This window comes from Dermacentor silvarum, chromosome 3 (genome assembly GCF_013339745.2).
Source record: "Dermacentor silvarum isolate Dsil-2018 chromosome 3, BIME_Dsil_1.4, whole genome shotgun sequence".
Lineage (NCBI taxonomy): Eukaryota > Metazoa > Arthropoda > Arachnida > Ixodida > Ixodidae > Dermacentor > Dermacentor silvarum.
In genome coordinates this window covers 198,277,095-198,302,248 of record NC_051156.1, presented here as the reverse complement: position 1 = coordinate 198,302,248, position 25,154 = coordinate 198,277,095, and the positions used below count along the sequence as shown (strand labels likewise).

The 25,154-nt window shown below is 44.1% G+C and overlaps 2 protein-coding genes across 2 annotated transcripts in view; one reads left to right on the top strand and one right to left on the bottom strand.

Annotated features, from left to right (window-relative positions):
* LOC119446438 (protein retinal degeneration B-like) overlaps positions 1-12,869 on the top strand; it is a 56,759-nt gene extending 43,890 nt beyond the window's left edge. The window contains 1 exon segment of the mRNA XM_037710870.2: positions 1,260-12,869. Coding sequence (XP_037566798.1) covers positions 1,260-1,535 — 276 coding nt within the window. The 3' untranslated portion in view covers positions 1,536-12,869.
* Positions 12,870-16,507: 3,638 nt separating this feature from the next.
* Positions 16,508-23,987, bottom strand: LOC119445136 (G patch domain-containing protein 3). The gene is made up of 6 exons (XM_049664895.1): positions 23,934-23,987; positions 22,845-23,726; positions 21,439-21,673; positions 20,215-20,333; positions 18,200-18,327; positions 16,508-16,764 (listed from the first exon to the last, which is right to left on the bottom strand). Exons 1-6 carry the CDS (start codon positions 23,985-23,987, stop codon positions 16,566-16,568), a joined length of 1,617 nt encoding a protein of 538 aa, XP_049520852.1. The 3' UTR covers positions 16,508-16,565.
* Positions 23,988-25,154: the final 1,167 nt, after the last annotated feature.

Genomic DNA, 25,154 nt, shown 5'->3' with positions numbered 1-25,154 from the left:
CGGGCCATATTCTCCTCTCTCGCTTACATTCCTTGCCTTCGACACGCAGCCATGCCGGGCTGCGTGCACGTTCGCATGTTGTAGTGATCCGACCAAGGGATCCAATAGCAGTGTATTCCATCGCGATATGACCTATGGCAAGTCCATTTGCAATTCATGAGAATGAACAGGTATGCTGGTCGTGTCTTTATAGGAATCGTTTTGCTTTAGTGAATACGTTTCGGGCGGCCACGCACCGCAGAGATGTGACGAGCCATAGCGCGCCAACGAACTGTCCAGCAGAGGAGAATGTCGTTACGCGTTTAAATACACCTACTGCGGCCTGAGGTATATTGTTCTCATGGTAAGTGAAGCTTCACGGAAACAAAGTTCTGCAGTGCCGAAGAGTAAGCGCATATGCGCATATGCGTGCGGCTAGTGGGTTGACTGGGCCAACGTGCGACCATCAGCCGTTTGATGTGCTCACCAGCGTAAGCTCTTATGTCGAGTCTTGTTCACTCTTGCACCGCATCCACCAACCTTGACTCCCCTGCGCCCCTCGAGCACACGAATAAGATTACTGCAGTAAGTGGGGTTCGTCCCTTTGTTACTCACAGCAGCTGGTTCTTTCCCAACCTCCACATGGCCGTTTTACGTGCCACAAACAGCGGACGATGTCGTCTACTGTCAAAAGCAGGAACACTTCGCAGCTGTCACTGAAGTGCAAGCAGTTTATTGTACATATTCTGAAGCACATGTGGTTCCAGTCTGTGATGACACGTTAGCCTGAATCCACCGAAGACGGCAAATATATTCCCAGGTCGTCCTTCGTCCGTGGCGTGGTACGTGGTGTACGACGTTGCATGCGCGCTCGTTTCACGCTTTTTACTTTTTCCAGTCCCACCTGGCCCCAACAACAGCTGGGAGAGCACGGTCTAGATAACACAGCGGAATAAAACATGGAGGCTAACGCAATCCTTGCACGCACCACGCCTTTGCCATGGTACGAAACCTACAGAGCAACACGCGCCAACGCACAGAACCATAACAAAGCCGCCATTGTGGCCCAAGAACATGGCCGCTACAGCGAAAAAATACCACGCGACTTCCTCCACACTTTTTTCCTAGTGCGGAGGGGGTAGGGCCTCTCCTCAGTTTTTTGCTTCCTCCATGTTTGCAGACAAGCTATTACTACGTATTTAGTATGTCCTTTAGTAAACACAAGCTAGGCCAATAACATTTCGTTTTTTTTGCCATTCTAATGATTATTTGCTCTGCAGGTACTCTCCGAAGGCTATGCGCTTCACCTGACGGACTTGAAGAGTCCCGGCCTGCCGCTGTGCCGGCCGGCCCAGGGCAATGCCCGCATGGTTCTGTCACGTGGCTGCTTTGGGCTGCCTGGCCAAGGTCTCTCTGGTCCAGCCAGTGCTTTGAGGCGACGACGCTCGGCCAAGCGAACAACTTCTTACCCACTGTCAGCCTCGCCGGCGTCCCCAGGCCCTTCTTCCACCTCTGGTGGTGCCCTCAAGACTGGCTCGGGCAGCAGCAAAGTGTGAGCGTGTTTCGTCACTGTGAGTCGTGGTCGTCACATCTCCTCATCAGTTCATCACCATAGGTTTGAGCTGGACCATGCTTCTGAGGCACCCGAAGAGCACACCTCTGGCTAGAAAGAACACCCTGTGTACAAGACTGTTGCCGTCACCCAATATGCCATGTTTCTGCACCGCCACAGTTGTTTTGCCTTTCCACTCAAGCAACATCTGTAGGATTCACCGTCGCCTTTTGCAAAAATCTTCCCTGTTCCAGAAGAGGCAAGCTTGCTTCAATACTTATTGCAAAGTGTCACCTGCGTGGAATGACCTCCGCACTACTTATTGTGAGTTGAAGCATCAGCTGTGAAGCTCGGCTGTGTAGTTGGATGCTGGTAGGAAGGACTTGCATGCCGGCTTTCAGTGTGCTAAAAGCTTGCTTTTCAAGACTGATAGATCAGGCAGCTTTAGCTAGCAGGACCAGCGTAGTTGGAGCCGCAGCGTCTGCAAGCTTTACGAATAGACGAGATGCACAAGGAAGGAGGTGCTTTGCAAGCAAGATGTGCTGCAAGTTGGATGTTGCATCGTCGACTGTGCTGTAACACCAGCTGAGGGCTTTACGCAAGCACAAGTTGCTACATGGACGCATAGCACAGGACGATGTGTGCCAACTGCACATCGTCCTGCGCTTTGAGAACAAGAAGCTTTGCTGTACTTGGTGAACGTGCTTTGTCTACCACTTGATGGTTCCTCGGTGGGAAGATAAAGGGTTTCAGTGTGTGGCACCGTTTTTCCGTTACCTATCAAGATTACAAGTTAGAAACACTACCCGAACAAAGTGGTGTGAGATAAGATGCTTACATCTAGCAACAGTATCTTCGTCAGTGTACTGTGCTTTACTTACGTTTTGTGGCTTTCCCGAAGGGCTTGATCCATCTTGGCAACAGTGAGCACTGTCATCATTCCCGTTTTGCGATGTCTCGGTGATGCTTCGTCTGCACGAAGACACGGGAAAGAATGTGTTGCACTCACGGCGGGGAATAGGACGAACGAAGAAAGGAACCCTGCCTTCTTGGACGTAGGTTGTGAGATGACCATCTTTCGATGGCCCAGTGCCACAAACAACACGTTCTGCGACCACTCCGTGTGATGCCTAGTGGCAAATGGTACCACACTTCGATGTCAAGGCGATGCCCTTGTTGTCACCGGTGTTGGTGTGGTTGGCATGGATTTATTTTTTGCAGGAAGGTGCTCAGGTCACACTATGTTTTTCATCCCCAGCCCTTCCACGTGTGGCCTCCTTTTAGTGCAAAGCATAGTTGGAATGTGAGTATGGTTGTTGACCTTTCGAGAGTGATTTCTTTTTTCTTACCTTGAGAAGTGTGCATGTCAAATGCGGCACGTTTAGTCAAACCTTCTTGAGCAGCCCTAAATGTTGCGTGTGGAAAATGTAGAGAGCTCATTGTACAAGAGGTGTCGAATGTAATGGTGGTGTCCTTATATGCGTTTCTGGCTGCCAGCTGTTCTGAGGAAATTTTTTATTGTTTGTTATGAGGGTTATGGCAGGTTTTCGTAATTAAGTTGTTCACAGAGGAAGGATGCTGTAGGTTTTCTTATTGTGTCATGCTAGTCAGAAATGGCTAAACAGAAAAATAAAACAGCAGGGGTACAAATACATGCTAGGATGTTGGCAGGATAGACTTAGTGCACCCGTCAGTGCTGTTCAGTGATTCCAAGTGCTAATGGATGATTGATAATTAGGAGAGACTAGTCTACTCACTTGAAGCCTATGAAAGCCCACAGCAAACTCGGATGCTTGTGTGATCAGTGATCACATACATGACCATGGTCACAGGATTAAAAAAAAGAAACGAAGTGCTTGATATCTTTCAAGGCATTCTATATGATACCGTTAAGCTCGAAATACTGTTTGTTCAGATACCATGCTGTGCAATGCCAAAGCCAAGTGTAAAAAAGGCACACTTTCTTTGCAGATTTATTCTAAAGTTTCTTGTTTTACATGGTCGGTGCTGCAAGTTGTTCAAGCTACATAATCTACATATGCTCTCTCTCAACAAATCTAGTCACTGTTTTAACTAAACAAGGAATTGTTATCAAGCTCCTTGTTACCACGTCCTGACTTCATATTCAGCACTTATTGTTGCAACCAAACACATGCACTCTTTTTGTTTTTTTATGTTTATGTACAAAAGCTATTTTAAAAGTATTGTTTACATTGCCAGACATCACATGCACAACAGCACCTACTCTACTAACACGTGCCTAGCTATGATTAGTATTGAACTGTGGCGGTTTAAGATTTAATCGTATTTTGCGCATGTCACCAGCATCAAAAAACACCTGAAGTTTGCAGTCTTCAAATGCTTAGCTGTACACAAATTTTTCTTTACGTTGTGGTTTGGCTTCGTGGCAGGCTACCAGCATTGCAGTGGAGATCTGCTGTAGTGTGGTGCGGCTTCGTGGCAGTGCACAGTGTAGTGCCGTGAAGTTGCACTGCACTTCTACAGAAGGCAACAGCAAGGGCATCAATGATTGTAATGACTTGAGGCACATAACAGGTTTTTTTTCTGGAGCTGTGGTTTGTGCTCATATTGGTGCGCAGTTTTTTTTTTTTTTTTTTTTTGTATACAGATTAAAGGTCCACTACTGGCTGGATTATATGGGAGAAAACACAGTGTTTCTGTTCATCATAAAGTTTGCGCAACAAAGTTCCCTTCACTCTCAGGCTGTACATCAGAATTTTCAAAGAATCCATCTTTCTCCAGAGTCAAATTAGAATGACCATTTCTTTTGAGTCCAATCTTGTTGTGAATGTTTGTCCATAGGTCTTGCCATCACCCCAGAAGTATGACCGAAACCATTACTACAACAGTGCATGTTTTGTGCTCATTTGTCATAAGCACACAAAGATGTTTAAGTGGGCATTAATACAGAGTGAAGTTAACCAAATGTTGCATTGCTCCAGGAGGCTAACACCTCCCAAATAAATCTATGGCTCTGTTGCACTTATGTACTTCTTGGAGGTGGCATTGCTTAGTTTTTTACTCATTCATTAACTGCTTTGTATTTTAAAGGTACTAGCCTGTTTCAAGCATTCCAAAATATTTATCGCTAATGATAGCGATGCAAAAAATATGAATGTATAAGCCATCATTCTCGTAGTATTTGCGACGGACACTTCTTAAAAACAATGTGATTTGTGAGAGCAAATCACATTGTTGCTGTGGTTACTGACCCAGCTTACTGGTCCTTTTAATGTACAACGTTGTGTTGTATCGGCCAAAGCATGCTAAAGCTGAAGCCAAAAACATGATTGTGAGATTTGTTCTCACGTGGAATTTTGCACCCCAGCGTCACATATGCTGTAGAATGAGGTTATGACACACCTATTTCGCATTACCTTTTCCTTGCTATTGTAGGCTGTGCTAAAAGCAGCAGGTGCCATAAATTCACGATAGTTCAAACTTGGATAATGTGCAGTTCAGGTTAATTCAAACAAATATAACAATTTTGGTTGCATTCCTACCCCACAGCGTGTGAAATCTGCAATGTTTGTCAGGGTGGAGGTTCAGCCTTGTCAATGTATTATTTCTGTAGGCTTATGTCTTTCCTGTTTGTTAATGTAGTTTTGCATTATAAACCTACGAGCACGTCAAATTTTTTGTCTTCCTAGGGCTGGTGCGTATGGCCAATAATGGCTAATTAAAGTAACATTTATGGGTCATAAATATCCGAAACATACCTTCAGGCTACTGTGCATGTCGATGGATGCCATCAAATAACGCGCCTTTTATGTGGTGCCATTACACAAATACAAGTGTTTAATGGGTACAACAGCTGTATACCTGTTCTGGCCGTATACTATCTGTTTGTATGTGATTTGGTGTACCTGTTCTTGCAATAAGCCATACCTATATTTCGAAACATACTTTATGCAGCTTCTAATAATTGAAGAAATTCAAGAAGTTTCCTGGGAGCTTGAACTGTATTACAACGTAGTTAAAGCATATTTGCATTCTGCTTAGTTAACAGACAGTCTTTCTTAGCACGATAACGGAATGCATGCATCCTCTTTAAAGTACCATGTTTGTTCCTTTGTTGCATTCCTTGAATTTTGTTGTAAATTTTGTGTGCTGTATTGAAAAAAAAAAAAAAAAGAACTCTACTCCACGCTAGTTTTTTTCACAGGCTCACTCTGTTTTCATGGTTGTGAATGGAACCCGTGGGTGTTTGTTCCTTTCCCGATGCGGGTGTTTATTACTTTTCCTTTTCTAGCACTTTTTGCAAGGCTACAAATGCTTGTGTACTGAATCCTTATGTGCGAGTATTACTAGCATTCTGACTGCCATGACTTTTTAGCCATGCCTTCTATCGCAGTGTGCCACATGTCCAATTCTAAGAGACCACCAAATGTTATACAGCACTGAATATTTTTTTCTTGTGTTTTTTATCTGTTGCTTTGTTTGAGGTGAAACCTTGTTTACACGTTTTAGATGAGTTTATTGTTAATTAACATGATTGCAAGGGTCCTAAGGCATCTTATGAGAACTTGTATACAAGTGCTCCATAACTTGAGAGACGTTACAATGTTTTGTTCTTCTTTTTGTTTGCTTTTATTGTTTGTTTGCTCTGTTATGTGCAGTCACGAGAGATTATACAATGAAACATTTTTTTTTTCATTAATTTATTTAATGGTGCTGTCCTAGAAACGGTGTGGAGCTGTGAGTTCAGTGTGTCGTTTAAACTGTGTAAGCACTGACTTGTTCTTCAGTTCGTGTAACAAAGACCACTCTTTTTCTGTTGACTGCTATGTCATTTGTAAGTGTACTTGTATGCACTGTGCGTGTTGACTTCCTAGCATGTCTATTATTGCTTTTTTTTTTTCTCCCTTTGCTGGCACCATGATCCACATTTTTGTGAGCTGTTTCTTGCCTCATGGATGGGATGGATTTAAGGATGCATAAGAGAGGGGTGTCTCTTCTCCCTTACTTTTCAGACGCCACTTTATCCTGTTGATCGGAAACTTACTTTCACCACATTTCTTGCACCTTCAGAATTATAGAAAGTGTACAGCTGCACAGAATATTAAGAATTTTCAATTCTTTAGTGAGTTTTGTCCAGTTTTCAGAATGTAGACTCTATACGAAAACTCACTACAGGAACATCAAATACGAGAACATCAATTATTGCATGTATTGAAAAGCTTGAAAAGCACTTATCCAGCCACTTGAAAATTATGCCTGGTACGTGACATTGTCAATAACAATGAAAAAAGTGAACCCGCTACATACAACATACTGACACCAAGCAAAAACACCCACTCATTTTACTGAAACATTTTGCACATGTTATCCAAAATTGCAGCACAATTCCAATCATAAGTGTTTCAAGATATATGCAACACATCTTAAATATCATTACTTTCATCAGTGCTTTTGCTGTTGATGCACTATTTTGATGTACACAATTGTGTACAAGCGTCTGAAAGGGTTAAGCAAATTCACGTGCTTTCTAACATGTAGACGCTACACCCATTCTCAAGAAGAAACAAAAAAAAACTTGGGGGGAGGAATGGGAGGTGAATTCTTATAGCTGAATGTAGGCAGCCCATGTGCTTGTGAATACGGGCTGTCAGCATTTGAGCTGTTGTCACAATGAAGGCTGATGTACTGCACATAATAAACAATCACAGGGGAACAGAAAGGCACTTTGTTGCACCGTTCCAATAGCAGCAGGACCAATAGCTCTGCTAGTCGTCTGAAAGAGTCAGTGTTAAGTGTAGTGCAGTGATTTATAGACAGACTTATCTGAAAATAGGAAATAAAAAGTAATAGAGGTGAGAAGTGTAGCATTTTTTGAGGAAGACACCAGGACTCTCAGTTTAAGAATTAAACAACAACTTGGAATGGTTCACTACTGAACTCGGTGGTAAATATTTGTCATTGGAGATGATGCAGACACACACAAAAAAAAAAACAAAAAAGACTGAGGAGACAGAAGTTCTTGTGTACCTTTGTGTTCTTTGCTTTTCCTCACCCCATCTAGACCGTAAGCTACTACTATACTGTATTTGTGTATAAGCAAGCAGGTATCATATATAATCGAACATAAATTGGATACAACTGTTGGTTGGCCCCTTAGATGTGAAAGTGAAAGAAACATTTTTAGTTGTGGGTTGGCCCTCATTTGTAAGGAAACTGCAGAAAATTGAAGATGACGAAGCTTTATTTGGTGTGCATTTTTCACAGCATCAAAGAGATTTAGGTTGCAGCGAGTTCCCTTAGTGATAGTTTCCACCCTCAAGGTAGATGCCAGTCTCATCTGAAATTCAGGGGTGGTCACTGACACTGGTACACAAGGTCGTGTGCAGACTCAACTCAAGCCGGACCTTTCCTGATCACATTTATAGGTCAGCACACCTATTCTGAAGGAGCAATTCTGGCAGGCTTCACAATGAATGTTCATACAAATATTATGTTGAACTGAAATTAAGGCCTCCCCTTATTTGCTCACACTACGTTAGACGACTGGCAACAGGGACGACACACTTGAAAATTCCCAGAATGGAATTTTTAAAACTTTAATTAAATTTTTTTAAAGTACCACCAAGCACAAAATGTGTTGTTGCTAGATGTAGGTCTCAATATTCCTCGTAGGTACTTCAGGATAAATGATGCTTTGCTCTGTCCTAGTTATGGGCAATACTTCCAGCAAAAAAAATTGCTGAGGGACACGTGAGGAATTCAGGGTAGTGTTAGAAATTTCATACTCGATGGTCCTTTTAAAAAAGTTTAATTTAAACACATTCCATTCTTGGAATTTGCAAATGCTTCGTCCCCATTGCCAGTCGTCGAACGTAGTGTGAGCAGAAATGAAGAGAGGCACAAAGAAGACACACACAGCAATGTACTTGAAATAAAAAAAATGCTTTGCAGGTTTTTTGTTGCAGTGGTCAGTATAAAAACCTCTCCACCTGCAAAATAAATGTTTTGTTGAAAGTACAGTGCTGTGTGCCTCTCTTTGTCAGATTTCCGCTCTGTTTTCCTGTTCACCGTTAGCTGGTCTTGTGATGATGATGAAACTCCTGAAATTCATGCAGTGTCATCATTGTTTCATCTTATTTTATTGTTGCCATGCCACCTTGATGATGGTGATGGCTTTTTGGCATGGCATGTGGATGGACAGGTCCAGCGCTGCAAGAACCCATTATAGCTATCACTGTGGAAAAAAAAGACAAAAACAAAAAAACAAAGAAGTTATATGTTCAACATATATTCAAACACATGTGGGAAGGCCCTTTTTGCTTTTTGTACCTGAGAATTAATGTCACTTGAGACTGCCTCCTCCGATGTATTGCCATAAATCCATCTCAACCTGTTAATTCAAGGGTAAAGGGGGCACTTAAACAGACACTGAAATTTTGTTATGGGATCCACTAATGTGTCAAAGGAACACCGAAAGTAGTGTGAAAAGCCTCATTTCTGTTCGGTGCCTCCACACTATATTTTTTAGACGTGCTTGTCCGAACTGCACTTTTTCCTCCGTCAGTGTTTTTATGTTTTTCTGCCTTGCCTTGCCCTCTCCGCTAGATGCTCAAACTATATTGTGATATTAAGTTAGGTTGCCTTTCTTATTTATGTTAGCACCAACACCTCACAGAGAGCCACCTGTTGAATAATATCCCTGCGACACAAATGGCTCAACTGGCATAATTACAAAACCATGGTCTAATACCGTCGAACCTCGCGATAAAGAAGTTGCCTCCAACATGAAAATACCTTCATTATAGGTATCTAATATTTGTTACAAGCATATATTTGTTGGATGCTGATAATGGCAGGAAACATTTTAGATTTACTTTGATCATTTGTTGTGTCAGTGTTCCTTATGCTGAGGTTAACTGCACACTAGGATAGGTTAAAAAACTGTGGAGGCTGTCCATACAGAGCAAGAGCTGCAGCTGTTAGTGATAATTGTGACTTGTTGGGTGAGCACAAGAAAATGGTGGCATTTGGGCTTTATGCACCCTTGGACATACCATTTGACATCAAGAGCTTTATTATAATTATGCTTAGTTACACGGGTTTTTGTTGCATAGAGAGAGAGAAATAATGACAGGGTTTACATGGTGATCATGGATGCATATGCAAAAGGACCCCAAAAGCACGCTCATTGTCTTTGCATTGTTCTCGCGGAGGATTTAGCACTTTCTTGTGGTGCAGAATCTGTCTTAATAGCGTGATGGTTACCCCTTATTGACCACAGAGGAACAGAAGCGAATGTTGTGCTGCTTCGAGAAAGAAGGAGTGGCTGTGGCTGTTTTCTTGGCTATTCGCGTTGCATGTCAAATGAATTACTTGTGACTGTCGTAGACGAAAAGTGGCTGCAGTGGTCGGTATTACTTTGCAGAGCTACCAGTCATGTCAAAGTCTGCAGCTGCCAGTGAGAATAGAACCTTCGGAGTATGCTGTCTTTGTTAGTTTATGTGTGCTTGATTGGCTTCAGATACTGAGGGTGTCAAGCATACATTCGTAGCCATTGGTTGGCATTCTGAAAGTTGCTGCGATTACATAAAGGAAAGACAGTCTGTCCACCAGAATGGCCTGAGAATGTTACTGGTTCTCTGAGATGGACCTTGTAAACAGCTTGGTTAAAAGTACGGCAAGAACATATGGTTTGCTCGATGGGATGGTCTTGCGTGAAGCCATGAGGACAATCGCATAGGAAAGTAAAGCAAACTGTTTTTTTCTTAGTTACAGAAATGTTGCTTTGTCAGTATGTCAAATTGCATTTAGTATTATATATGCTGCCTATTTCAGTTAAGCCATTAAACCATTTGGAATGGATGTTCACGTGGGGAGAGTTACTGAAACTGCCTAGTGCACTCCATCATGTTTGCTAATAGAATGTGGTTAATTGTGAGCGAATAATATGCAAAGTACTTTAGGCACATTGATTAAAGGCACCAGTGTAGATTGCAGTATAATATGGTACTATTAGTGTGGCATGACTAGCACTAGGCAGAAAAGTTAGTACATGTGGATCTTCAAGGTGCTTCGTTGGTATGGTGCAATGTATAATGTAGCTTCCACTGGTAGCTCGTACTTGTACTAGCATGCTGGTTGGAGCACTAGCTGATCGATGGTGTGGCTGCATAGGCATGTATAAACAGCTGCGCACTATTCAATATGTACACCTTGACAGGTACGTCTATGGAAGCCTCATGGTTATTTGTAGCATAGGGTGGGCTGTAAGTTGGTGTGATGAGAATGTTGAGTGTTGTAACATTCTCCAACTCTTCTCTGCAGACGCTAGAGACAGCAAGTCACTCAAAGCGGCGAGTTTTTGCGCTGGCTTTCTAACAAGGTATCTTCGTTCAAAGCTGTGTGCACGTGTTAGTGTTGAAGCTGTTAGCTGTCGAGTTCATTAAGGTCGTTCCTAAAACTTTTTTGGTTGTCTTTGTCGTCGTTTTGCACAATGCAGGTCAGTGTAGCGTACCGCTGTGGCTTATGACGGTAGACACGAACAAACGCTTGAAGTGCCCATTCCGCTAGTCCAAGGACATCAGCTTGGCAGGCCTGCCAAGCACAGATGACTTTCATAGTCTATTATAGCCCTTAGGCATGAACACACTACGCGCTGGTGGTTATACCCTTAACCAACATTACACTGCTCTCATGTTTCTAGACAAGGCATCTAAGTGTATATACCATCACATGTCACTACCCGTGTGATGAGCAAAAGAGGCCTAGCTTTTTTTCCATTACCATTCCCAGCTGTTCTTTGCATAGTTTTTTTGTTGTTGTTGAGGTTGTACCTTGTGTATGTCATTGAAGTTCAATTAATATATGATGCAATTAATGCAATGACCATTTCTGTTCACCAAGAACTGCTGTCACCTGAATTGCACGTGCACCTGAGACCTTAATATATATATATCGGCTCCTAAGCAGACAGTTTAAGGGCCAAGCGTGCGCAGAATGCTTGGACAAGCACTATTGAGAAAATTCCGAAGCTTTGAACATAGAGTTTACTTTTACCATCTGTTTGGAATGTGTTCCAGCACAACTGTGTTCCTCATCAATAACGGAAATGTTTCAATGTTGGTGTGTGTAAGTGTTGTGATCACACCTGTTCTCCCTTGTATCCCTGCCCTCTTTTCTTTGTTCAATGTTGATCCATGTTTCCAATATTCTTAAGGTAAATAACTCTTGCCATAAGTGCAAGTTAAAATTTGCATTAGTTTGCCAGGCATTAAATTTGTTGCATGGGTGATTATCTGACCGCTAGCCTTATTTACCAGGCAATTGCATAATGTTTACTGTGACTGGCAATTCTTTAGATTTGACAGTTAGTGCAGTGACGCCCAGTGTTGGTCTTGGTTACTGCTGTGCACAGTAGTTTTCCAGAAATTGAAAAAAAGAAAAGAAAATTGTGCAAAGGAACACTACGTATGGTTAACGTGCACTTGCTGCCAATATTAAAAGTATCAATGGTCAATGTGCAGACAACAAAAAAAGTTTGATGGATACAGGTAACGATGAGCAAAACATTATTGTTGGCCGCTTCAACCAAAACCACCATTCACTGAACTGCATTTGTTCAGTGAACAGCTATTTCCTGTGTGAAAAAAAACAAAAAAAAAAAAAAAAACAGACAGTGTGTTCGAGACAACACTGCAATCTTGCACCTTGTTGCTTTAATTGCCATTCTTAATTTGTCTATATTGCTTTTCAAAGCCTATCATATCACCCTTCCTTCCTTCTCGGAAGCTCCAGCCCTGCTCGTGCAGTGTGCACGAGCTTGGCATGCGAGCAACCTCGCACTATTCATTGGATCAAAATTGTTGAAGCTGTACAAGTTTTACTGTTTCAAAGCAACAGCAGCACCCTGTTGTACTGTACACTGCTGGGTATGTAGCCCTTTAAAACACCGCTGCCTTCAGACGCAACCGCACGTCTCTGTGCATCCCGTGTCTACAGGGCACTGTTTGTTGCGCACTCCTGGACACTCTGGGGCCACCCACAGGACTGTGTCCTAGAGTGCTTGTGGAAGGATGGAGAAGGACACTGTCCTACTATCTTGTCTGTCTGTGCATGTCACGCTCTCCCTTCTCACGTGCATAATTAACTCTGTGTGTGTAGATCACCAAACGAGGAGGGAAGCGGGAGAAGTGTACCGCTCCTCGTTTGCACCCGATGCCGGTGGTGCATGTTTGACATTGCACAGTTTGGCTCCAGTGTTTTCTTCCCCCTGTGTCGCTATAGGCATGATTTGCTGTCAAAAGTGGGAAAGATGATGAAAGTTTAATTTTTTATTTACAAAAATAAAAAAAAGAGACATGTCTACTAGAGGTTTCCTCTTGTGTTGTGCCTTTCTGTGAGACTGCCATGCAGTCTCCTAGGTGCCACCTTGCATACATACCGCAATATCCCAAGTCATTCTAGTATATCACCCTTGCAGACAACTTTGTCAGAGCGAGACAGGTAGGTAGAGTCTCCACCATGCTTCATTAATGTTTGCTAGCGGCAACAGCTATCATATCACATGATATCACAGTACATGGCATCATGACACGATACTGGGCATCATCATCATCATCACCGGCTTAAAGTGCAGCATCATCATGTGAATGACATTGCTCTAACACATGCAATACACCCGTATCACCAGCATTGTGGAACTATCTATGGGGCCATGATGCTGCATAGAGGCCAGAAATTCAGATTTGGCAAAGTGAGTAGGGGTAGGCTCTCGCGTTTAATTAAGAAATGATCTCGCGTTTTAAAAATGCCACTTTCGGCTGCTGCGAGCTGCCCCACCGTGCACAGCTAATGTTTGGCATTGCCTGGTATGCAGAGTGCTTGTGGGTGCAAGGGCTCTCTTTGTGTATTGTGAAGCTGAAGTTTTGCAAGGTGGGCGATGACTAAGGTTACTACGATACGTGCTCACAGAATAGTCAAGACATCCCTCCCAACGTGTGCAAGTAAGTGTCACAACAGGGGATGGAGCCTTGAGGATAGAAAAGTGCTTGAAATTTTGCTGTATATCTAAAAAAAATTTATGCAGGGTTGTACCCTTCCCGACATGTGCTAGCAACTGTTGCTGACACTAGTCCACTGATAAAAAAATCTCAAAGCTTTACTTTCTACATCAGCAATCCCACCTTTTATTTTTGCACTCTTTATAACATACTTCACTCAAAGTAAGACTACCATAGTTGCAATCCTAAAAGTATAGTTTACTAACCCAGACTAATATATTTTCCATCTGTGCCCATTTAACTGCACTTGCCTGCCACATGTCCTGCTGCTTGAGTTATTACTTCCCTGGGGTTTAAAGGGCAACTGCAACAAAATTTTGGAATGCATAAAAAGCTGTTTAAGATCATGCAAATATAGAGGAGCCTCCATGCAGAATTTGACATTTTAATTACAAGCGGAAGCGCCAGGAAAAGCTCACAAAAACAGCCATTTGTGATACTGAAACTAAAAAAAAAAAAACACTGCCATTACACTAGCTGGAAGTGACACATGACCGGATGCGCAGCTCCTCGGTATGACCTCCATGACTGCAACAGCACACCCGCACAATCTCGGAGGCCATGCTGCTGCACCGTGTAGATACCGTAGCTTGGCCGCTGCAGGGTACTGCGACGAGCCATCTCGCCGTAGTAGACGCTCGGGCTACTGCATGCTCCGGTTGGTCTCTGTGATTCTACAAACGTGGCAACGCAAGCCAGCCCGAGCGCCCACTGCCTGCAGCATGCTGAAAAATCTCAGACGCGGCGTGCTTGGACTTGCATCATAGCAACACCACTAGGTTGACACATCGTTTGCTTACGTGCAGTGTAAAGGCTGCTAACAAAAAGACTATACAATTACCAGCTCTACTGCTTTGCTAACATTGGTTCAGAGGTATATACTACTCATTTATAAGAACTTTAGCCAAAGGAGATGGGCGCTATGAAGGATGCTGTAGTAAATATATCCGGATTAATCTTGATCACCTAGTGTTCTTCAATGGGACACGTAGAGGGCAACACTAAGTCAGTTTAGAAATGCGAAGTAGTCTTTCAAGGCACTGTTTTTATGTGTTCAGTATAAAAGGTTTGGTTGCCAGCAGAGAAAATAAAGACCAATGTTTTTCGATGTTGAATTTTGTGCACAAGCCACAATGCCAATACGTTGGCGTTTATGTCACATAATGCGAGATATTATAGCAGGGAAAGTTCTTGAAACTCTATGTTCAGCCTCTGGTTTCTTCAGGGTGCAATGTAATCTTTTATTATAGACAAAAGTTATTAAAAAAAATTACTCTGGTGCAGACGCTGCATAAATTACTGATGTCACGGGCAGCCAATGCGAGAAGTTCAAAGTCCCTGCCACTTGTCTTTCGTTTTTGCACCTTTTATGACTTACCAAGTTTCTGCGTGTGGCAAGACAGATTTTTAATGTCTGAGAAAAGTAATTTACATATCTATCTGAAATTAGTAATCTTCTTTAGTGTCCCTTTCTTCATCAGCAGCCTATATTTATGTCCACTGCAGGACGAAGGCCTTTGTTTCTCTGCTGGCAACCAAACCTTTTCCTCTGAATACATAAAGTGTCCCTTTAATGTGTACTAAAATCTTGATAAACAGGCTTTTTTTTTCTGTGATAGCAATTACGGGGGGACACTTGAGGCGCATTTACACTGTCGTCATTGTTGCCATTACTGTCGTGTTTACCTGCTATCGACGCCATATGCGAGGCCTGAGCGTGGAAGGTTAGAAGGTGCCTCGAGATGCACAGTACGTTTGGGTGCAAAAACAACGAAGCCAAGTGTTCGCACCATCACGCTCTGCTCAGCCGACTTTGCCAGAACAAGGGCAGCGTTCTGGCTTCCGCTCCTGGAATGTGCATTGTTTGCACACACATTAGCACTCCTGCCGAGGAGCTGCGTGTATACCACGCTGTGGTGCATTCACTCGTTTGAGCCAATGGACAGCAAACGTCAAGCTAAACCTATCTAATCTTCTCATTGAGCATTGATATTGATTTTATTGCGATAGCAATTATACGGACACTCAAAAGCAGATTTCTGCCGTCGGCGTCGCCGTCGCCGTGAGGTTCCGTATGACGTCATTTGGAGAAGAAATCGTCGCCGCGCGCCGAACGCTGTATGTGCGAGTGAAAGGGCGCGAGGGGCGCGTCTTTCACGGGGAGTGAACGCACGGCGGAGAACAAACGCGCGTTCTGCGCCGTGCTCGCTTAAGGGCTGCAGAAGTAGGCGTCTCTGTTCTCCTTCAGAATCACCATGTATGTAGAGCAAACGCGCCTTCTTCCGACGAGCGAGAGGCCGTGAGGGAGGGGGAGGGAAGGGAGGCGACGTTTAGCTGCGGCACGCAGTGCCTATTTATATCAGAGGCTCCGGCAACAGTCACCAACGCCGCACGCATTTTGAGCGAACGCGGGCAAAACGCCGATGGCGTCGACAACAGTTCTGCGTGTTGCCGATGCTGCTGCATGTCCAAGTTTATACAGCTGATAAAGCTAATATTATTACTCCGTATAGCTCTCTACAAGTTTGCTATCGCAATTGATGCTTCGCCTTTCAGGTGAAACTGCGACTTTTTTCCGTCCGCTTCGTCTTGCGATACCTGCTGGCGTTCCTCATTCAGTCAGCGTTGTTCCTCATCCTGCCAGAATTGTTCCTTCTGTGCAGCAACAATTCTCTCGCATGCTGCGTCGCACCATTTCACCTTCGCATACTGTTAGAACACCGTGAGAGGAGCGCAAGCGAGATGCTAAACCTTGTTATCGCGTTCAGTGCTTCGCCTTCCAGCAAAACTGCCAATTAATTTTTTTCTTTCTGGCCCCATCAGAACGCAGCCATCTTGGTTAAACCTGCAACCTAGTATTCGACAGCAGAATACCACAGTTCTGCTGCTTCTCAGACATCGCAATGAGCCTAGGGATGTACATAATGACAACAAGTACATAATAAAACATGCTTTATACATGAAATGTACAAACAACATTTACAGTTAATATTTCAGTCCTCACTGGTGCCCTTTCCTTTGACGAATGACTTGCGAAAATGCAGGTAGGTGGTGTCGTGTGAGCGCAGCAAAGGATCTGGTGGATCCGTCTCCTGAGGCCGGTCGTACACTGTCGAGATGAATGCTTCACCTCGGCTGCGCTTCTTCCGCTTCCTCTTGGCAAAGTTTCGTACCAGCTTCTCGCCTCGGTAACTGTAAGTGTAAAAGGAAACACGACGGTTATGCCTTTGACTTTGACTGCGTATCTCATCTACACAGTGCATAAAGCTATGCCACAAACCATCACATGAAAAAATATTTACAACATATTTTTTTGACAATCTGTGTTTAGTGTCTGAAACTATCAAGCAACAGGGCACCAGAAAATAGGTTGCAGCACAGCACATCTCATGTGCCAGAATTACGGGTCTGGGCCTAGCAAAAGCCTCATGCTTATGGAAGTGGGCTTGACCTATACTGACACCCAACAAGGCAAGCCTACAAGCCGGGTTAGGCAGGCCAGATATATACGATGAATGAATGATGCAATCACAGTACTGTCGTCAGCAATATGAGTGGGAACACGCGAACGCGTGGCAAATAGCTTCAAAACCGAGTTATGGCGATACTGCGGATGGCGCTATCAAAAATAGAGGGGAAAGGGAGGCGCTCATCTGCTAACTGTTGGCACTCCCACTGTGCCTGCGTTTGTCGAAAACGGCAGCTTACGGCGTTTCACTGGCTGCCAACAACTAATAAGACGGTTATGTGTCGCAGTGACTTACAGCAAGTCATTTTTTTTCTTTCATGCTTTTTTATTTTTGGTTCGTCGTGCAATCGTATGACGGAACTTTTAGATCTTGGCTCGTATTTTAAACTAATTTTTTTCATATAAATCGACGTGATGAGTTGCTCACGCATTAAAACAGTGCTACTTTTGGCTTCGGCACACAAAGTTACCAGTAACCGGAATACCTAATAGTTATCACTGTGCGCTGGCGATGTGAAGTTCTGCACTTTGTGTAAATAGACCCCATGGTGGGAGTACCAACAGTTATTAGAACAGCGTCCCCGTTTCCACTTTGTTTCCGATGGTGGCCGCCTGCATATAGCCCATAGCAGGGTTCGAGGCTATCTGACATGCACTCCTGTGTTACCGCTCATATTGCTCACGATAGTACATGTGCGGCCTAACTGCATTGGGAAACTGTGTCAGCATGAAACGGAGTGCCAATACATTCTGAACTTTTGTGAGCATCTCCCTACAGTTTAGCCGTTCTTCGACCAGCTTAGAAACCCGTCTGGTAATTTACACAAGTGCATCGGAGCAGAGATAATTCATTCCAGCAAGTTCAAGCTCAACACACAAGTGGTCTTGTGAGCCATTTTCACTTTACAGTTCTTGCTCTGAGGTCAGGCATTGGATGTGACCAGGCCCAGGCAAAGCAAGATGCTTTGCCAGGTCACGGGGCTTTGGGTTGGCCAGAGCCCGTATACAGCACTAGCTCCAGCCCAAACTATGCGTACAAAATTGTGCCTGGATTTACAAAAGCCTTTAGTACACAATAACTGAGATATTTTTATAAGTTTTCACCCAGCCAAAAGTCCACTCCCGCACTGCTAAAAGTCCACAATGTATTCTGCTTACCCAAATCCAGACCTGTCCCAGGGGTGTTGACCAGGATCATCAATGGGAGCGGCTATGCCTTCCTTGGCACGACCAACACCTTCCCCTTCGCTCCAGCCTTGCTGCTTCAGGATGCGGCTTCCAAAGCCCTAACCACATAGAGAAAACATAACGACGAAAGAGTTACACACACGCTGGGCTTTATCGTTGCCGACTATAGTAACTAAAAGAAGCCTATGGCATGTGTAGCGGTCTACAAAAACAGCTTTCAAGGACAATTTCACCTTCCTCGTGCGGCAGAATCAACTGGCCGTACATTCATAAAACATTATAGAGGGCTGCAGAAGCAAAGACTCGGTGCTACTGTTGACAGCAATAGCCTTTCCCCCGCTTGGCTTTGACAACGTTTTCTTAGGTCTCATTGCTACAACTCGTCACTGTGATTAGCTTGCTGCTATGGAAACCTCATGCTCAGCCTAAAACTAGGTCAAAAGGGAGCTTCAGCCTTTAGTGGTGACATTGAGATCCTGCTTCCAGTGGCCCTTAATAATTTTTCTCCTAACAGGCTTTAAAGGGGCCCTGAACCACTTTTTATCGAAGCGGAGAAAGACATTTGAAGTGAAAATGGGCTATTTCAGAATCACTTTACTGCAAAAAGTACTTAAATGCGTTCAGCAGAAGCGGAGTTATCGGCAATCAAGCAGTGGCCTCCGTTGTGCTCCCCTACCTCCTTCAATGCCTTGCACTGCGAAGGCTACGGCGGAGTGGGGCGGGGCCATAACGCTCCGCCTCGGAGACGTCACCGTGGCGCACAGTTCAAATTTCATTTTGAACTTCCAATTTTGGTGCCGACGAAGCGCTAAATGTAAGCCAAATGCGGTTGTCCTCAGCGAGCCGCAGTGCGCTTAGCCAGTGGAGTCGTGGCGGCACCTCGCGGCGGCCGCGGTGTAGCCAACCGCCGTGACCAATAGCAGCCACGTATTGGAGTGTGCTTTATTACAAAATAAAGCACACAGAAAAGAGCAAGGGTCATGGGGTTTTTGAAACGAGAGCATTTGAGAGAAAGGTGACTTCGCGCTCCGCTTGCGAGCTCCACGGACCGCATACGACAGCAGAACTTGGCTGAGATGTTCACAACAGCGTATGCTACTCGCAGACTATGTTATTTCACCAAGCCGAGGGGTGGTTCAGGGGCCCTTTAAAGAATGTGTGCTGGTGGTGTAGTTAATGTGCCCTTCAAGTTCCTTGTAGTTAAGTTGTATAATGCACATGATGGATATGTACATTAACTTTCATTATTTAACACAATGCCCAGCTTTGTGGTTATGCCAATGGTTAAAAGAAATACACTTCCACTTACAGAGATCTATGGTAATGTTTGACAGCTTGGCAAAACAATGAGAATTCGTGATCGGTATAACGTCAGCACCCAAACACTGTGCAAGAGCATGTTTATATCTAGGCCAATTAGTCACAGGGCACCTGAATTGTGGGAAGGAAATTTCCAGCCGAATGATAATGGGCAGGCGTACACATGGCAGGCGTTCCCAAATCATTACTGGCAGATTATCGTTATCCTTGAATAGACAAACACTATGATCAATGCATTGCAGTACTAGCCTAAGGGGCATAAACTTTGTAGGTAACAAAGAACCTAAGGACTGCACATTGAGCGATAGAATGAAATAATATAGGTGTAATATTAAGGACAGGAAGACAATGGTGTGGATTAAAGAGCAAATGGAAATAGCCAACATTTTAGTTGAGATTAAGAGGAAGGAATGGAGCCAGGCATGCCATGCAATGCATCAAGCAGTTATGCTCTATAATGTAACAATGTCTATAATGTAACAGAATAGGTGCCAAGGAAAGGGACACGACATCTAGGGCTGCAAAGAATCAGGTGTACTGATGAAATTAGGAAATTTGCAGGCCTAGGATGACGCCAGCTGATGCAAGACAGGGGAAATTGAAAATCACCGGGACAGGCCTCCATCCGGCAGTGTGGCCATAGCACAGAAATGTAGTGTACTTGCCTTTGTGTGTTTTTCAAAAGAAGCCAGCCTGTTCTCGTCATCCATCTCCTCGGAGGTCTCCCTCAGCCTCTTGAAGTGCAGCATGGATACATAGTCTCGTGCATCTTTGTCACCAGATTCTGCAGGCAAGTAAGTACTGGTTCAGGACAACTTGTACGCACTGTCAGACACGGATTTATCTCAACATTTTAAACAATTATCTCAGCTTTACGGCCTGTTTGCTTGCACTCAAACTTTGTGTGAATGATTGATGGGGTCTTGATGGCCTCTGTGCTTAAAGGTTGCACTTAAAACACAGAGGCCATGAAAAATACCACAGCAGAGGACTCTGCAATAATACGGATTCAAATAAAAACTTTCATCACATATAAGAAGCAAAATATTCCAGCATTCTTGCAGATCCTGGCCACAAAATCGGACCTGTAATCACTATAGCTTTATGTGACAGTAACACACACAGATGAGACAAGGCTAAAGTTCTAAACTGCAGTACAGCTTTGTGTATAAGCGTAAACGTGGAAAAAATTCACTATTGCACTTAGACCGCTAATTCCACTGCTGATCCAGTGTGGCATTATACAACCATGAACTGTGCTAATTGTATGAAATAATAATAATTAATAATGGTTATGATGATAACTCATCCAGGTCAAAAGTTAAATGAAAGACTCCTTCATCCAAAAGTTATCATGACAGGATAATGGTGCAATGGAACTATGACAAGGTTCTATGACATTACAACAATTAGCACCAATAAATATCCCATTCACATGAGTGTGTGTCCCTGGCTAAAGCATGAGGATAAATGATGCAAGTTTTCCTGCTAAGGCCGCTCTGCAAGCAGGTAAAAAGCAACAAAATCAAACTTCTTGACCTCTCTGTAAGCACGTAGGGCTTGCACATGATGTCCTGGACACCATATTGTGAACCATTCACTGCTGGAAATAAGCTGGAGATAGGTGGATCGAATTACTGCACAGCACATCCCAATGGTGGTGGTTTGCCAGCAAGGCAGCCAAGCCACAACGACATCAGCACAAGCCATTGGCACATCTAAATCTGAGCACCATTCTTGCATTGTCCTTGAAGTCAGAGAGCTGAACGTAATACGTAATTCATGTTCAAGCGCTATTGTCTAGAATGAAAACACAGAAGCCACGTAAGGCAAAAAGTGATTCCGAAGACACAGACAGTTTCTGCAAAACTACCCCAGAGCACACCTACCAGGGTTGTAGTAGATACTCATATCAACATCCCAGTCATCTGATGTCTTGGCGTCAAAGTCGCCCTCCACTTCATCCCAGAACTGTGCATCGGTATAGAAGACCAGTCCTGAACCACCCTTCTCCCACTGGACCTCGAGTTCCTCTTCAAACAGTCGCTCCCGTGTCCGTTCTTGGGATGTAACGTCGTTGTGCAGAGCTTCGTGCCGGTCCCACTCCTCGCACTCTTCATCATCCTGAACAGTCAGGAAAAACGTAATTAAGAACACGCTCTGTCACATTAACGGTACAAAATATGTGCCTACTAGGTAATTACCTGGAAAAAATGCCGAAAGTGAAGCACTACTAATGACAGGAATCACTGTAACACCTTGCAGCAAGATGCAATGGCATATCACATGCAACACACAATTTGTATCCACTGCTTAATCAATTCACGTTGTGCTCACTTGAAGGTTCTTTAACACGAGTACTTAAGTATTTCCCCTTTGTTCTACATACACTAAAGCAATCTGACAGATATGCTAATCAATTTCTGGCCTGAACAAAAGCCACTGTATCAGGAACCATGAAATTTAAACACTATCTTTTCTATAATGGAACAGCTAGCTAGTGCAAGAAAAGTTTTGAACAAAAAAAAGAAAAACCACGGTAAGTAGAAAGCACATACACTTATGAGAAATAGTGCAGGTTCGCTTACCCCCATTGACGTGTGTATGTCAGGGGAAACTCCCGACACTTTCAATTTAGTACCCCCACATACCGTACTGTTTTTACCGTAATGAGGAAACGAGTTGACATCAATTGAAAATAAAAAGAACACGCTTACACGTGACACTAGAGGGCAAGCCCCATAAAAGAGAGGTTGTACAGATTGGTTATTAAAAAAAAAAAAAAAAATAGAAGAGGGTGTGCAGCAGATGCGACCCTTGATAAGCCAGTTGTTGCTGCAGGAATATTTCTGGCTTGTAAATACACCATGCCTCACCATTTTTTCAACAGGAAATAATTTCAGTATTCACGAAGATCATTAGTAAACTTACGAATCGAGCAGGGTGTTCTTGCCTCGGCAGTTAGCATGGTACGGTCGTAGGGAACACACTAACACTACATGATTAAATAGCCGATCTGACAGCGCAGATAGGTCTGACTGGGAAGCAGCGACTGCACGTCTATGCAAATGTGCTACTGTGATCTTTTTCTTAGACCTGCTGAAAAATAATATTGTTACAGTTAATAACACCATCACAACATGTAGGCGATATACAGTGTTCGTACCAGTGCAAAACCACGTCCGACAGCATAAAACGTGTTCAGCGACCATGATATCAGGAAACGACTGGCCAGAGGGGGCCACCTACTGAACACTTCAAACAAATAATTCACGCCAACTACAGCGACACCTACGCTCTCTTCCTTGTTCTGCACATCGTCGAAGTTCTGCTCCTCCTCTGCGTTCGACGAAGCGTCTCCATGGTTCTTCAATCGGCTTTTGGGCGCGGCGCTGGATATAACGGCGCCAGTCGCTGACCGCACAAGAGGCGTTTCAGAGGTTTCGGCACCACCTTTCACATTGTTTTCCCTGCGCCATGAGCCCCGTGCAGTGTCCCCGTAGTCAAGAGGCACGCTTCCATACAGGCGACGCGACTTCGATCGGGGAAACACGAGTCCGAGTTTCTTGATCAGGTACGGCGGGAACTTGCAGGCTTGGATAAGCTTCAGGAATACTTTCGTAGGCGTACCCACGTTTCCGTTGGGCATCGCGGGAGGCGGACGAAGCTCTATGAGCGTTTTCAAGTCTGCTTCAGTCAACACAGCACCTTCATCGGTTCTGAGTGCCTTTTGTTCCCCCCGTGTAAAGTACGAAGGAGTTTGCGATGCTTCGCAGTTTCGGACACGAACTTTCCTTATGAAGCATCGCGTCGGCAACGATTGTCCGTCACGTCCTATCCAGTGCTTCTTGTCGTACATTCGAAGCAGCTCGTCCACGCGATCAGCCAGAACACGCACAACGCAGCACGTCGTTGTTTTACGCGCTGGGACAGAGCTGTCGTCATCCTTACGAAGTCGATCGGACTGGGACGTTTCCGTTGCCTTCTTTTGCTGAACTTCGGGACGGTGACGGAAGTGGAAGCAGTCAAATCCTGATGTCTCAATGAACTCGGAGAAAAAGTTACGAAGGTCTGCAGAGCGGTATAATTTTGGAATATTGTTAACGATTACGTAAGAAACTGTTTTTCTCTCGATCGCTTTCAGTTTCTTCTCCGCACACAGCTGCCATGTTTGTAGCTAAAGACGCGCGTATCGCGCCCTGGTGGCCACTCGCTGTCACTATTTTTTGACGAAAAATAAGCTGGCGCTTAAAATGGCGGCCATGACGTAGACAGTTCGTCATTGCGCGGCAGCAGCCAACTCAGAAGCGTATCGCCGCAGCGCGGCTGTACCCGGTTTGGGTCGAAACCGGATATCACGTGGGGTCAGCGAGGTACTCCCTGCCCCTAGGTAGGCGTGAAAGTAGCTAGGGAATGATTCCTCGGCCATGCCTGCCATGTCCCCAGTCCCTGTGTGCCTAGAAGCATCCGCTGGCTCAACACAAGCCATAGCCTCCGCGGGAGCGGCCGCATACAAGAATTCGCGGTGAGAACGTCGTCGACGGCATTACCGCCAACCCAAAGGACTGCGACCTCAAGGTACGTCTGCCGAAACTGCAACTTGTGACATAAAGCGGCGATGCACTTTCATTTTTTTTTTTTCTCTAATTTTAGGCCTTGCTCCTTCAGCTGTAGCGCGACGTGAGCCCTGCCATTTCACTTTCAAGATACGTAAGCTGCTTCGACACTGAAAATGCCGACGCAATGGTGAGTTGGAAAAACCATCGCTTATTTACGCTGCCAATTCGCGTGCATGCGACCCATACCTTTTTTTTTTTTTTTTTCGGCATGCGATTGAAGTAGAGACTGCGATCGTGACTTCATGGCCCTCGCATTGTTATCTTCTGCAACACCCAATCGTCGCGAGCTAACATGTTTTTCAAATTTGTCAGTGCTAGCGCATCTCTTGATGTGAGCGCAAGTTCGTGTCTTTAATGACGCGTAAACAATGCGCTGATGTATGCACGCTGCATTGAATGATTTACTGTTTACCTTGGTCATTGATTACATTAAAAAAAAAAAAAAAAGCTGCAGATATGTCCTTTGTAAAATCTGAATTACTTAAAATGCGATCTTACGAGCACTTGAAAAGAAAGATTACTGGCTGATTAGTTTTCATATTCTACTACACCTGCCCGCTTCACAGCGGCTTACGAGCCAGAAATGTATGCAGCAACAGTTTACATTAAATGTAATATGTTACAAGACGACAGTAAATAATCTTGCACCCAAATTGATCATGAACAGCAGCTGCTACAGGGGCGCAGATATTTGTACCAAATAACCATGTTCTCATAGCTGACAAGTGAGAGGGAAAATTTATTTCGTAGGAATGAAAAGCAGAGGTGAGCCTGAACTAGTATATTCTTGCCTGATACTCTGCTAAGGGGAAGGTGCAAAGGGGAAAAAAAGTCTTTAAAGGTGTTGAGGAAAAAAAGGATCACATGTGCACAATAATCACATAACGCAGTGGTCTCTCTAAACCTCAAGTATAGTCCTGTGTTCTGCAAATAGTCTAGAACAGCACTCGTAGCTATTTCTTGCTGCAATGCTGTCACGGTAAGCA

Excerpts from the sequence above, each read along its gene's own strand:
- LOC119445136 (XM_049664895.1), bottom strand. The coding sequence starts at position 23,987 with ATGGCAGGCATGGCCGAGGAATCATTCCCTAGCTACTTTCACGCCTAC. Across the intron at positions 21,674-22,844 it reads TGCAGAACAAGGAAGAGAGC|GATGATGAAGAGTGCGAGGA; the intron begins GTAGGTGTCGCT and ends CTGACTGTTCAG. Across the intron at positions 20,334-21,438 it reads GAGTATCTACTACAACCCTG|AATCTGGTGACAAAGATGCA; the intron begins GTAGGTGTGCTC and ends ACTTGCCTGCAG.